Raw genomic sequence first — 14,159 nt, 5'->3', positions numbered from 1 at the left:
CCATTTGAATCCCTTTAAATCCCTCTAGGCTTGGCATGCTGTAAACTGAGTCCACATGTGAGTGTGATATGTATATGTACAGTCATGTGAAAAAAGGGGACAACCTGAAAACCTCTGTCTTTTAGAATATATTGAAAGCAATTGACAATTGAGCTTCATTTGAACAGTATTAAGAGATGATTTTAGCTTATTTAGCTAAACAAATGGAACGGAAAAAATCATTTCTAAGCCTATGTGTAAATGTAAATTGTCTGTATTGACTGAAAAACACTCATATAGCTGGTATATTTCTTTTTGGTATCATTCTAAGGGTAGATGATCTACTTCAACATCAACTGTGGCAAGAGCTGCCTGTACTTCTTGTGATTACTGGTCTTACTTTTTTGATTTTTTAAATATTTATAATACTTGCTAGGAAGGCCAAACAATGGAACAGCTGATTTCTAATAGAAATGAGATCTTTTAAACCCTATTCCAAAGTTACCTGCATCTTAACCCTTCTTTCAGGAGGCCTTAGAGAGCTCTTTGAATCTGACCATGTTGACCTTGATAGCAAAAGGATGTTGACTAAGCGTTTTTATCGCTAATGCCCCTTTTACATAAACGCACTTTGAGTGTAGAAGAGCACAACCAATCAAAACCTTTAAATGAATATAGATTCAATGTCAAAATTTCAGCATTAACCAATGCCCATTATGCAAGTCTAAATAAATAGTTTTTTAAGTTTGTTTTTCCATGATCAACTTTTAAAGATGTAATGCAAACAAATGAGCATGGCTTATTCTGCACTCTGAGCCTGGCTTGTTCAGCTAAGAAGAATTTTACTGTATTGTACAAGTGTAATTCATGCTTTAATTCATGACTTGCAGGTATTCCTGTGAGGATCGACAATCGACAATTGGAGTCTGACGACTGACACAACCCTGCGATCAATAACCCAGTGCTCTAACCAATGAATCACCACTCCCCTAGTGTGGAATTGGCGTGTTCAAGGATACTGTGCTGTCAATCTGAAACCGCAACAGCAGCATACTGTGTCCTATCCTGCTAACAGGACCTCACAGCTTCACATCATCAATCTTTGTTCACAGTTACACATACTGTGACACCCCACTGTGCACTGTACCTTCCTGTGTCTTATAACCTAATTAGAAATCAATTGAAAGCATTTACACATTTGCTCAACATCAGAAACCTCAGGAACCCCTGTGCATTAGGCCCAGCTGAGCTGCTCACAGGCTTTCTGTAGGGGAGAACAGCATGTCTCTAGTGTCACACAAACCTGTCAAGATTGAATGTGTGAGTGACTTCCTCCACTCATGTCAAAATAACGAGCAGGCTTTGTTTCCAGGCCACACACAGTGTTTTTTCCAGCGTGTCGTTGGCTTTGCGATAAAGAAAAGGCTTTTGTCTTCTGTTCCACTCTCCCATTTGTGTTCTTTTCATGTCCCCCTCCTTTTTATCAGGTTTCACTTTGGTCTATTGTTTTTAGCTTGTGCGTTCTTTATTCAGGTTCCCTCACACTTGTGATAGCGGGAGCTCTGTCTTGGGGCATTCTCATCTTTCTCCCTCTTTCTCCTCCTTTTTTTCCCTATATCTCTGCCCCTTTCTCTCTTTCTCCCTCGGGCACTCACTTCAGTGTCAATCGTTCTCCATCTGCCATGTGTGGCATACAGCAGGCGTGCAAAGAAAAGCTTTTGGCACATGTATTAAGGGATTGAGGGAGATGGCGAATGAGAGAGATAAAGAGAGAGAGAGAGAGGAAGATGAGGAAAAAGGGAAAAAGAACGTAGAAAAGAAGTCAACATACTCTAAATTGCAGGATGAGGAAGCACTGCGGGAGACCTGCAGATGTGAGCTTGTTGTGTAATATAAAATTTAATACAAAACGTACAATAAAGCATTAGAGTTTAGCTGAAGTCAGTATGCCGTACAAAAGAAACGTTCCTGGTGGTGTAACTGCGAGGCTCGATTTGCCTTCTGTTCCTTGGCCCTGAGTCATGAACAAGCCATGTGTCTGAAGTTTGCTTCTTTAGCTGCACTAACGCTGCGAGGCTAATGTAGTTAAAGAGTAATGAAAGCTTATGTAAAGCAGTTGACCGCTTGACCGTAATTTAATAATTGGCTGGTCATGGCATAGCATCTGTGTCTCTTGAGATGGCAGCAGTATGAGGATGATGATTGTCCTGTTGAAATAGTGCACAGGAGTGTGTGTTCAGTAAAGGTAGAGCAATTGGTTGCAGGACCTTATTAAAATAATGTTAGGCTGTCTAAGTGCCTGTGATGAAGACCAAAGGTGATCTGGCACTTGATCTTGATCTCCACCAGGACAAAAGTGGGATTTATCACAGAAGATAAGTTTTAGGCCAGCCACTTCCTGTCTGCTTGCCATGGACTCTAATTGACTCAGAACTACACTTTATAGTGACTCAGAACTACACTTCCCAGGATTCCTCTACTCTCTCTCCCCCCGGAATCTCCCAGTCACAAGCCACTGCGTGTCATGGACTCTCCGTCATACTAATTAGTCTGATTGTTTTCACCTGTTCTGCCCTGTATAAATACCCATCATTTCCTGTTCTCTGTGCCTGGTATTAAATCTAGTTAATAGCTCTTCTTCTCTGCGTTTCTGTGTATGACTTCTGCTTGTTTGTTTACTGACTACTGATTTAGCTTAGCCCCTTTGGTTTATGTTAGTGTTCTGGTTTGGCCCTTGACTCTTTTTGGACCTTGCTCTCTGCCTTGCCCATGGTTAGTGTTGTTGATCTTCTGTGTATGACCTTCTGCTTCAACCAGTCTGGCATGTTGTTCAGCATGCTGCTGTACTGTTGTTAGCTACACCTGTGCTTGGTTTTCCCTGTTATACTGTTACTGTCTTTAATAAATTCTCTGATCATAATCTACATTTGTCTTACCCGTGTCTGTGGCATTCGTGATAATAAGCACCTACCAATCTGAAACACCAAGTTCTTAGTTCTTTTGGGTGCAATAATTTTATTTTGATAATGAGTATATTATATTAAAATTGAATGGTTAATAGGGTGTTATAATGTGTTTGTGGTGGTAAAGAATGTAAAGAATCTGATTATTATAAAATATTACAAATTGGTTTATAAAAGGCAGAAAGAGATCACTTACCACTGTTGTACTTCTTTTTCAGTGACTGTGGAGAAAAACAGAAAAGACTGTAAGAGACAAAGCAAAGAATAACTAGAGATTATAGTTTAGAAAACTGTAAAATATAAAAAAATGGAATGAGGAAAAACATTGCTCCAAAAACTAACAAGACAAAGATCCATCTACCATTCTACTGTACCAATCCAAGCCCACGTATACTACCATCTTAATCACTAGCTTTCAAACCAGCAGTGTTACACCAGCAATAAAATCTCCTCTTCGTGGGTGGTGTCATGGTTTTACTGGTGTATTTATGCAGACTGTAGGACTGACAGCGCAGGGGAGAAGGAGGGAAAGTGGCACCCTGACGAGCAAAGAGCCGGAGCTGCCGGCTCTGGCGTTACTGTCAAACCATACTGACAGCCTCTAAAGCAGCAGGTGACACAAAATGTTTCTATCTGTCTCTCACATTACACACACACACAGTCATACAAACATGTTACGATGTAAGGAATAGTTTGTGACAGAATTGCCCAATTCGACACAATTGATGTGCCGTTAGTTAGTGGTTAGAGCACCAGGCCATTGACGAAAAGGTTGTGGGTTCAATACCACTGTAGTAAATCCTTTAACCCTGTGTGTGTTTGCTTACAGTGTCAATTGACTGTAAGGTTGCACTTTATAATTAGTGTCTCTAATAGCTGTTTAGTGACACATTAACAATCCATGTAGTAATGTTTTGAAGTATGGTCACTGGTGAAGTATGAATTGGTGCAGATTTATTACAGTTGTATAGATGATGTAACTGCATGTGTGTCAAAGTCAATTTTGACTTGTGTGTAATAGGGTGAGTGTACTTAAATGTGTAAAAGTGTGTGTTGAATAAGTAGTGTACACATTTAAATCTTTCCAACAGCTCTTGTCTCATATGTAATTAGTGCTGTTACTTTTTTGAATACTAGAAATCATTATTTAGATAATAGGGCTGCAGCGATTAGTCAATACCATCGGCAATGTCGATTATTTAAATTTGTTGACTACTTATTTCATTGTTGACTAATCGTTAATTTGTAACAGTACTGCATTACACAAAGTGCTGGGGACAAAAGCGCAATGGAAGATGGGTAAATAGTTTAAACTCAACTTAATTTGTGTCTCCAAAAGTGCCCAAACACAACAGATTACATATTTACTCACTAAATATCAGTACATTCCACGTTTAAACAACATAAAACATATAAATGTCTTTTAAATCTCATGTTTAGCTGTTTCTATTGTTTTTAGAGATAGAGGATATGGCAGAAAAAACGCTGACTAATCAACTAATTAAAAAAAAAAACAATTATCAGAATAGTCAACTACCAAAATAATCATTGGTTGCAGCACTAATGTCTAAGTGACACTGATACACATGTGTAATTACATAACCTGCAGAGTGTGTGACTGTTGAAAAAAGTAGAACATGAGGAAACCTCAGGATTCCTAAAGTGAACAGATTCGCTGATCCAAAAGTTTACTAAGAATTACTGAAAACTGTTTTCGCAACTACACGAAAGCTACATTTTAGGTCACTGGTGATGCTCTCTAAGATGTTTTCTAGCTGTGACTATTTCACCTGCAATGAGCTTCTGTAAGAACTATTTCAGTACTAATGCAATACCTAAATTCACATACTACATTAACTGGGCAACTTTAGCTATGCACCATCTTAAAGGGCTGTGCACTTTTAACATTAAATATGTTTACATTTGGAATCAACTGCAATACAAACACTGTAGAATTCTAAACATCAGCTGAGGGAGTTGTTCCCATTCAGAAACACACTGCAGAGTGGAGGTGGAAACAGATGGATTAGCCTTACACAAATCTGTGAATTTGAGCCAGATACGCTAAAAAAACACCACTGGAATGACAAAGCAGAGCCTGCAGACAGAGAAAAGTACATGACTGGACAAGCTTAGTAGTTCCATCTAGGAACAAGGAACAGGACTGAATAATACGATCACATATTCTGGCTAAAAACTGGCTAATGTTGATACATAGCTGATTGATTTTTTTTCATCTTTATCCAAAACAGCCACTTTTTTAGAAGAATATTACCGTATTTTTCGCACTATAATGCGCACTTAATCATCAATGCACCTTATGTATGAATTTTACCAGTCAGGTTGTACGGAGTAATAAAGCTACTCCGCTGAAGTATGGCATTATACAGGAGTTTCAGTTTAGTTCTCCAACAATATTAGCCTTAGTTGCTAACCGCACTAATATTGCCCTGGCTTACTGGAACACTCAGGGTTCCTCAGTGTAGCACTGTTAGGTGGCATTAGTTGTTAACTGTGGCTAGCGTTAGCGGTTAGCTGCTAATGCTAATGCTGCTGCACCCAGCATATTTTAACTTATATGGCAATATAACTGTAAATAAAAGGAAGCGATTTACTCACACAAATAAACTGATTTCAGATAAATCTATGTAGATTAACATCCAGCGCTTGTTTGTCTTTTGTATACTTAGCTTAGCTTTACAGTCGCCTTATAATCCAGTGCGCCTTATGTAAGATCTTAGACCAAAAGTAGATGTTTATTTATAGCGCACCTTATAATCTATTGCGCTTTACAGAGTGAAAAATACAGTAGAATTTTTATTCTAAGTCGTTTCTATTTGTATAGCATTGCTGTTCTCCCATTCATCATAAAATTCATTATTAAAAACAGCAAAATAGTACATAGAATGTTTTTTTGTGTGAAAGTGATATATCAAGAGCACATCTTGGCTTAAGGGCTACAGTAATAGTAAGTTAGCTAGGTAAACAAACAGCTTTAAGCAATGCTGACTGCAGCTTACTATTAACACTATGAATAAGAACAAAGGTGGCGTGGTCTAGCCTCACCTAGCAACATATCAACAGCCATGTTAATCATTTCTCACGCTCAAACTCTCTCACTGAACAGCAACTCAGCTTCACATAGAGCAAAGCACATGATGCCATGGAGAAAAGAACAGCAAATAGGGTTGAGAAACAGTCAGTACAGCTTGGATTTGAATTATCCGATGGATTATATGAATAAGAGCACTCCATGGACAAAGCGTGTGCATCAGAAAGCTGCTGGAGCTTGTGTACCGTGGCTTATTATCTTAATGCTTTGCATTGCTAAGGGAACTGTGTTTCCCTGGCTTCGTCCGTGGTAACCCCCACCGCGTTATTACTGATACTACTCTCTCACTCACTCTCTCTCTCTCTGTATCTCTCTCTATTCCTCGCGCACACACGCTCGGAGCCCTTTGTCTAGGGCATCGGCGTAGTCATTACAAAGGTCAGTGGAGTGTATCCAAGCGGACAGAATGGAGAGAGCAGGACAGGGGATGAAGGGACGGAGAGCTATGAGTAGTGGAGGATGAAGGGTGAGAGGAATGGAAGGATATGGATATGAGAAAAACAGAGAGAAAGAGAGAAAGAGAGAGAGCAAGAAAGAGAAAACAGTGAAGAAGGATACAATTGAAGTGCCTCAATGTTGGTATTTAAGCAAAGCCTTACTTACCACTATGTTCTATCATAAGATACTATGTATGTATTAAAAAGGGTATTTGGGACTAGGGCTGGACAATATTCCCAAAATTTTTATCACATGATGTATTTTTCAATTTTTACTCAATACTTTATAATTCCGATACACATACAGTATAAACAGTAAAAAAGCCACAGCTCGTGCTGTACATAATCATGCACTGATAGAGCTGAGCGATATGGTAAAAATATCATAAAATATCATAATTATATATATCACAATATTAAAAGATGTTTTTTATGATACTCAGTATTTCACAATGACACACAGACCAGATTCTTAAAAACTGCTTAAAACCTAAATTCTTATTATATTTTTTAAAAGGATTCTTTGTGCACTGTCTGTAGTAAAATGTACAGTTGGGTCAATGGTCATTAAGCACTGAAGAATTTATTATGCTTAACAAGTGTATTGTCTGTACATTATGAACATGTATCATGATGAGATAAAAAATCTAATTGCCCAGCTCTGTCTGAAACAGTGTATCATTAATGATTTTCTCTGAGGGTCTATTAAAACGAGTCATCCTAGAGCAAACTATAATGAGTACACTAACATACCAAAACTAGAAAAAAATAACAGAGCTAAAAATCTTTCTATACACCTCTACATTTGAGCATTCATTGAGAAACATAATTTCAATTCTATTACATTCCTCCTAATACATTTTTAAGCTTAAAACTTTGAGTTTTTTGACAGTTGGAATGAATAGACAAGAAATCTGAACTTCAAAACGAAAGACCTATGTTCTACACTGCCTATTGTTGGAATGTAAAGTCCCCACTAGGAATGCAACTAAGTATTACTTTTGGATGTTGAGTAATCTGACGATTATTTTTCCAATTCTTGATTAGTCATGATAGAATTCTGCCCATAACACATTATACTTTAACTCTTTCACCCTCTCCTACTCCCCCAATTGTGGCTCCATCATGTCTGCTACAAAACTTGAGATGTCAATCTTCCACTATCTCTGACCATTCATCTCTGCAGGGACCCAGATTGTTATCTGACCATTTGTCTCTGCAGGGACCCACATCGTTTCTATGCTAATTTGAAACCCCCCATTAAAGTGACCACCCTGCAGTGTTCAAAGCAGGATTCCAATGTATATAATGCCCCCTCAAAATATCCCTAGTTAGATTGGTTTTGATCGACTGTGAGCTGTACCCATACTCTCTGTGTGTGTCAATAAACTCAAGTCAACTCTGAAGCCGTCTCCTGACTCCTGAATCGGACACCTGGTTCCTGAAGGCCGAATTTCTAACAGTCAGTAATTATTTCAGCCATGCTCTCCATCTTGCATGCTGTTGGTGCAGCTACTGTTCCTAGCTTTCTCTATAGCTACACAACAGCTGAACATGGGATTTAAATGGCCTCTAAATGCCTAGCAGACATTTAAATGTGAAATGTTCTGATATTTACTGAGAAAATATGCAAGAATCTGTTGTGTCTCTCATTTTTAATAAGATGACCAAGCTTAGTGTGAACTGAGTGAGTGAGCAGCCCTTATAACCCTTTGTCCAATGCATTTTTGTCACTAGCACTGAATTGTTATAAATTACACCACTGATTACGTCAACAAATCATTGTGGCCCTAGTACACACATATTATACTTAAAAATCAGCTAACTGGCATATCAAAAACCCATCTATCCATCTTCTTATATCCCCTTCATTCAGTCATGATGCGTTTGGAGTCTACTGGTAATCATTGGGTGCAAGGAAATTCCCAGTCTGCCACAGAGTACCACACACATACCAAGAGACAATTTAGCTTAGCTAATATAAAGGCATATTTTTGGGATATGGAAGGAAACCCACTTAAAAACAGAAAGAATAGGTGACAGACTGGAGTGACTGGAGTGACACTCCAACTCAAAAGCCCAGGAGTTTGGTACACACACTATCCTCTTTACACCTATGCCATCCATAAAGCTTCTGGCCGGAGTTGAAGTCCAGAACATGCTTTCTCAAAGCCATGCAGCTTTAGCTGTAATAAAAAACTCCAATAAATTTTATTTTTTCATGACTAATCCATAATTCAAACATTCTGAGGTTTTCCTAATACACACACGCACACAATCCTCCTTTGACCTTAAACGAATGTCTGACTGAACAGAAAAAAACTCAACAGAAAGAAACATCACTTCAAAAATCGAGCCCCCCCCCATGAGCCATTATGTTCCACTAGCAGCGAACACACACACACACACAGACTGACACCACTGATTGTGCTTGGATAAGGGGCTATCCCCTGCCAGCATGACAGTGTGAGTGGGCTCCTGCAGTAAAGCCAAATCACAATCAACACCACTGTGATCCACACCCCCACAGGGGCTTTTGATTAGGCTTATTTGTGTAAATAAAGGCAATGTGAGGAAATATGATGAGGGTAGCTGGGAGATTCTAGATTAGATCTGATCTTCCTAATATATCCTCTATATCTGATCATCTATAGACACCTGCTCATCCAGCTCTCGGCCTGAAAGCAAAGGTGTAAAGTGTATTTCGATTCTGGGAAGGCTGCATTTGGCCACAAAGAAATAGTGAGGTCAGGTACTGTTGATGCTCAGCTGCTCCAGAGAATACCAATTCTTTTGGCTCTGCTTTTTTTTACGGAGGTTCTACAAGCTGTGTTCAATTGGAGATGAATTAAAGGAGAAGAAAACTCTAATCAATAAGTATAGATACATATTGACCAGTTGTGCATCTTGAGGGTTCCGACAATTTATTAACAAAATAACTAGTACATTTAATTTATATAGTGCCCTATAATGTTTATATGATACATTTCTGATTTCAACACTACAGTAAACAGGATCTGAACTGAAATACCAGTATTTAAAGAAAAATCTAATTTAGTCTTGCATATAATTTCAATACTAAATGTTGTCCTAAACAACATTGTCATTTTCAGATATAGATATTTATTGATGACTAGAAAAACGTGGACAGTGTGTGTGTGAAATCAGCACAAAAAACAAGAGCAGCATTCCCACCCTGAGGCTGAGCATAAGCCAATGGACATGCCTCCTCTCTGCTTCTTCTCAGCTCTATAGACAAGCCCACACAAACAGAAACACACAAAAAGCCTCTCATGGGTGAGAGCAGCGTACAGAGGAGGAGAGCTAGAATTAGATCTTTAAAAAAAAAACTGATGAAATTCATCGAAACTCATGGTACGCTAAAATGGGCGAAGCTCAAGTAATTATTTGAGCTGTGAAACCATGTAAACTTGTTTTACCCAAAACAGAAGAGTAAATACATTCTAACTGCTGCTCATCAAGTGTAAGGTGATTATATGATCATACATTCAGATGTCGGCAAGGCATTGCACTCTGCTGTCAAAAGTCTAAAGGTCTCATTCCATTATTTTTTCATTTATTGTCTAGTATGAATGAATGCCATGTGAGCTGTTTTTTGTGAAAAACGATCCGTAATACTGCTGCTTTAGGAGTGGGGTGGGGGTTACGATAGGATTTTGGCTCTTCAACATAAATATTCATATATGCAAAAATATCGCCTCTAACAGCACTGCGACACAGTGAGATGGACAACAGCTAGAAACTTTTTAAAATAAAGAAAATTTTACATTAAAAACAGTCTTTACAATGTCATATGTTACTTTACAACACGTGTAACGCCCTGCTAAGTGCAGTTCAGCCACTGACCTAGTCCACCGGAGATCCTATGTAAACACAGAGATGGGTAGTCAAGTTCCAGAAAGTAAAAATGTGTTCCATAGACAAATTCTAACCATTTGTTCCTTAGCTCTGAATTACTGGGCATATCATATAATACTGATGTGTTATTTGCACAAATAACACAGGAACGAACTGCCATGCTGTTCCTAGCGCTGTTAGTTAGGTCCTATCTGACGAGACGTGCCTGGCTGAGTGGTTTAAGCCCTGCCTGTGGGCAGTCGCAAGCTAAGGTTGGTGAGGCCATGAATACTAATTGACGGGTTGCATAAACACGATGCTTTTCCTGATCGACTCGTTTTTCTGAATATTTTCTTTTACCAGCTACTGCAGATAATGGAGGTTGAGGAACAGTTTCATGTGCAGCATGCATATACAACTCAGAGAGACCTATGGTATTTCTCAAAGAACAAGAAAAAGTGAATTTTATCGGAATGAAACCTTTAAAGTTGAGGCACTATATGGGATAAGGTGAACTGTAACCTGCAAATGAAAATAAACAATCAACTCAATATGGGATTAAAATGCTACAATATTTTTAGGTTTTTGAGTGTGCAGGATATATTGAGTTACTTAGAGAGTCTGTTAGCAGCAGCCAGTGTTTTATATCTGGCTGTCTTCTCCTGGGTGCATTTTATGGGAACAGATTTCTTCAGTAACAGCTGAGCCTTTTCAAGGAGGCATAAAGCCACAGTCTTATGTACTCAGAAGAACTGCACTTTTGAGGGAATGTCATAATGTCGCTGTTCCTACCATTTGTGGACTGTGTGTGGTCAGAGAATGCCTCAGAGACGCTTAATGTGGCATAAAATGAGATAACACATTTTCATGCTTAAAACTGTGATGAGTAGTGATAATATAGCCATAATTTTGAATTTATGAAAAATAAAGGGGTAGTAAAGGGCTGGATGATTTGCCCAAAATGTATATCACAATCTATGTCTTAATTTTGGTCAGTATAATATAAGTCCTATATTGATTTGAACAATATAAAAGCAATGAAAAAAACTAAACTAAACTAAAAAACATGTCACTGTTATTGAAGATATTTCTAATTATTAAAAATATATAATTATCCTAATTATATATATTGATATTAAATTAATTTACAGCCTTAGTGGATTAAACCGCATTAAACAAGGCCATAATGACTAGAGAAACACTGAAATCAGATGGTACCCATGAACTGGTGGGAGCTGGCCAATAACAGCACCTTTACCCCTTGAACTTTCACAGCTGAGGTGTCTGCAAGCAAGGCACCTTACCCTCAGTTGCAGTATGTTGAGGTGGCTTATTATTGCATCAGGTGTGTGTGCTCACTGCCCGTAGTAATGTGTGTGTGTGTTCACGGTCATGGATGGGTTAAATGCATTACATTCTATTGCACTGCTGTGTGCAATGGCCATAAAGGATGATTCTAATTACAGTTACAGCACATTACATTTCTCCTCAGAGCTCATTAGAACAGAATTACAGTTTATGTTGTAAACCAAACTGTTTTTTTCCCTTTTTTAATTAATTAGTGCAGTATAGAGAGAATTATTGCAGCACAGAGGGAATTAATGTAGTGCAGAGAGAATTAGAGCAAGACTCAATAAACAAGGCACTGATTACTGACAGTCTGCTGACACGTTTTGCAATTGGGATTGGCCAAATTAGAGTGTTATTTAATAAAGCAGTTCTATACAAACGAGTGCAGCCAAAGATTTAGAGTTTTTTTTGTTTTCTAAAAAGAAGTGTTTTGTCTTTCTGTTTCAGGTTTAATTAGCGAGACTTTTGTTCAAAATAAATATTAATTTAATGAGATTTAGACCAAAATGAAACTGCACAATGGCAGATATATGAGGGCATACAAAAATCTTGCCATCCCACTTTAAATGTCTGTTAGTGTGAATTGAGTGGGCAGAAGACTATTAACCAGCTTAGCTACAGTTACCATAAAAGGGTATACAAGTTTCAGCACATAATAGAATAACCACAAAAATTGTTCAAATTATATAAACTATTATTTGACTTAAAACTTAAATTACCATTTCCTCACCTCATATTTTGGATGCTTCACCAGACATACAATTAAATAAAATACAAGAACCTAAAAACTTAGCTAAGTATTTGATGCCTACAAAGCAGGGTAAGAACATGATGAGACATTAAAGCTTTCAGAAGCCTTTAGTTTGTAATGTTATTAGAATATTTCACTTAACAGGAACAGTTGAGTTCAAACTGAGGTCTGTATTAAAAAAATAAACTAGAAAGAAAAATAAAACCAACCTTTTACTTTTAACGATCTCAGAAGGTTGTGTTACGGCTGTGTTGCAGCCAGTGTCAATGGGGACAGTTCACAGGTACTGGGAACATCATACCATCAAAAAAAAAAAAAAAGCTGAATATAAACTGGGTTGGCGTTTACAGTAGGTTAAAAGGTGCAAACAGAAAGGTTTGCCATTAAAAATCTGTGAATAGACAGATATGCAGATAAATAGTCAGTGCAACTACAGAACAGAATAGGCAAAAATCCAGCAAACACAAACTGAGTGACTCTTTTAGGAAGCTGGCTGAAACCAGTGTTTACAAGCTGGGATATTTCCCAGAGGGCGTTTTACTAAGCAGTGACCATGCAGAGTGGCCAACATTTTCCTTTGGGCAGCTTTCCTGTTTTATTTCAAAATTTATGTAATTTTTATATTTATCTTGAGGTCGTTACGAGGTCATTTATTCACAGTTACACAATTTTTGACCCAAGGTGATGGATCAAAGTGATGCATGCAGCTGTCCCTAATAAGAAATGAAAATACATATTGTTGTGCAGTGCAGTACAAACTACTGTAGGGAATGCTGATGTGAATGCATAAATATATACTCTAAATGTAAACAAACAAAAGAATTGGGACACTTGCTCATTAATTGTTTTGTAAAAATAGGGGGACTAAAACAATTGTTTATCCTGATTTTGTTTTTTGTTGGAACTCTGTCTGATTGGACTTCAATCAGAGAAAAACGCTTTAGGTCAGCATGTTTGATGATCGCTGACCCACTTCATTCCGAACTCCCCAACCCACCCCAAAAGTACTGGTAGGAGCACCATTTATAATTCCAGAGAACACAGTCTCTTCTTCGCAGCTCAGTGCTGGGAGCTTTATACCCCTCTAGACCAGGCCTGGCATTATGCATGGTTTCAATTTGTTCATTTATCTGCTCCAGAGAGTCCTATTCTAATGGCAGTACTCCTCTACAGGGACTAGACAAGCTGTGTGCATGTGCACTTGCACATCTGTGCCAGCAATGGCTGCAACTTATATTAGGTAAATGCATTTGAATGCAAGAAGTGGTGTCTGCAAACATATAGACATACAGTATATGTTTAGAAAGGGTGTCTAGAAAACATTGGCCATATAGTGTACCTAATCTCACAACATAAGGAACAGAGTCTGTCACTGATAGCTGAGGGATGTAGGAACACAGACGTGTAGAAGTGTGAGCACACTGCAGGAGATAATGTGACAGCCTGTGTTTAGATGTTAAGTGGCCTCATTTTAACTCCATTTCCCACAGACACACATATACACACTTGTTTTTGTACAATGTCAGGACACTGGGTTATTTACAAGTCCCATATGTATTATATATATTTAATGAGGCTGTATTGGTACAAAGTAGGGGTGAAACGATTACTCGAGTAAATCGAGTAACTCGATTAAAAAAATTGATCGATTAATTTTCTGTGCCTCGAGTAATCGTTTATTTAATTAATAAACTCAGCGCGGTGTATTT

The 14,159-nt window shown here is 38.1% G+C and overlaps 1 protein-coding gene across 1 annotated transcript in view; it reads right to left on the bottom strand.

Moving 5' to 3' along the window:
• ncs1a (neuronal calcium sensor 1a) overlaps positions 1-14,159 on the bottom strand; it is a 47,767-nt gene that overhangs the window by 21,817 nt on the left and 11,791 nt on the right. Inside the window, exon 2 of the mRNA XM_007256990.4 lies at positions 3,139-3,163. Within this exon, the coding sequence (XP_007257052.1) occupies positions 3,139-3,163 (25 nt within the window). The remainder of the gene's footprint in view (positions 1-3,138; positions 3,164-14,159) is intronic.

The sequence above is a fragment of the Astyanax mexicanus genome, chromosome 1 (genome assembly GCF_023375975.1).
Source record: "Astyanax mexicanus isolate ESR-SI-001 chromosome 1, AstMex3_surface, whole genome shotgun sequence".
Taxonomy (NCBI): Eukaryota; Metazoa; Chordata; class Actinopteri; order Characiformes; family Acestrorhamphidae; genus Astyanax; species Astyanax mexicanus.
Note: the sequence above shows the minus strand (reverse complement) of the source record. Positions and strands in the feature narration are given on the sequence as shown.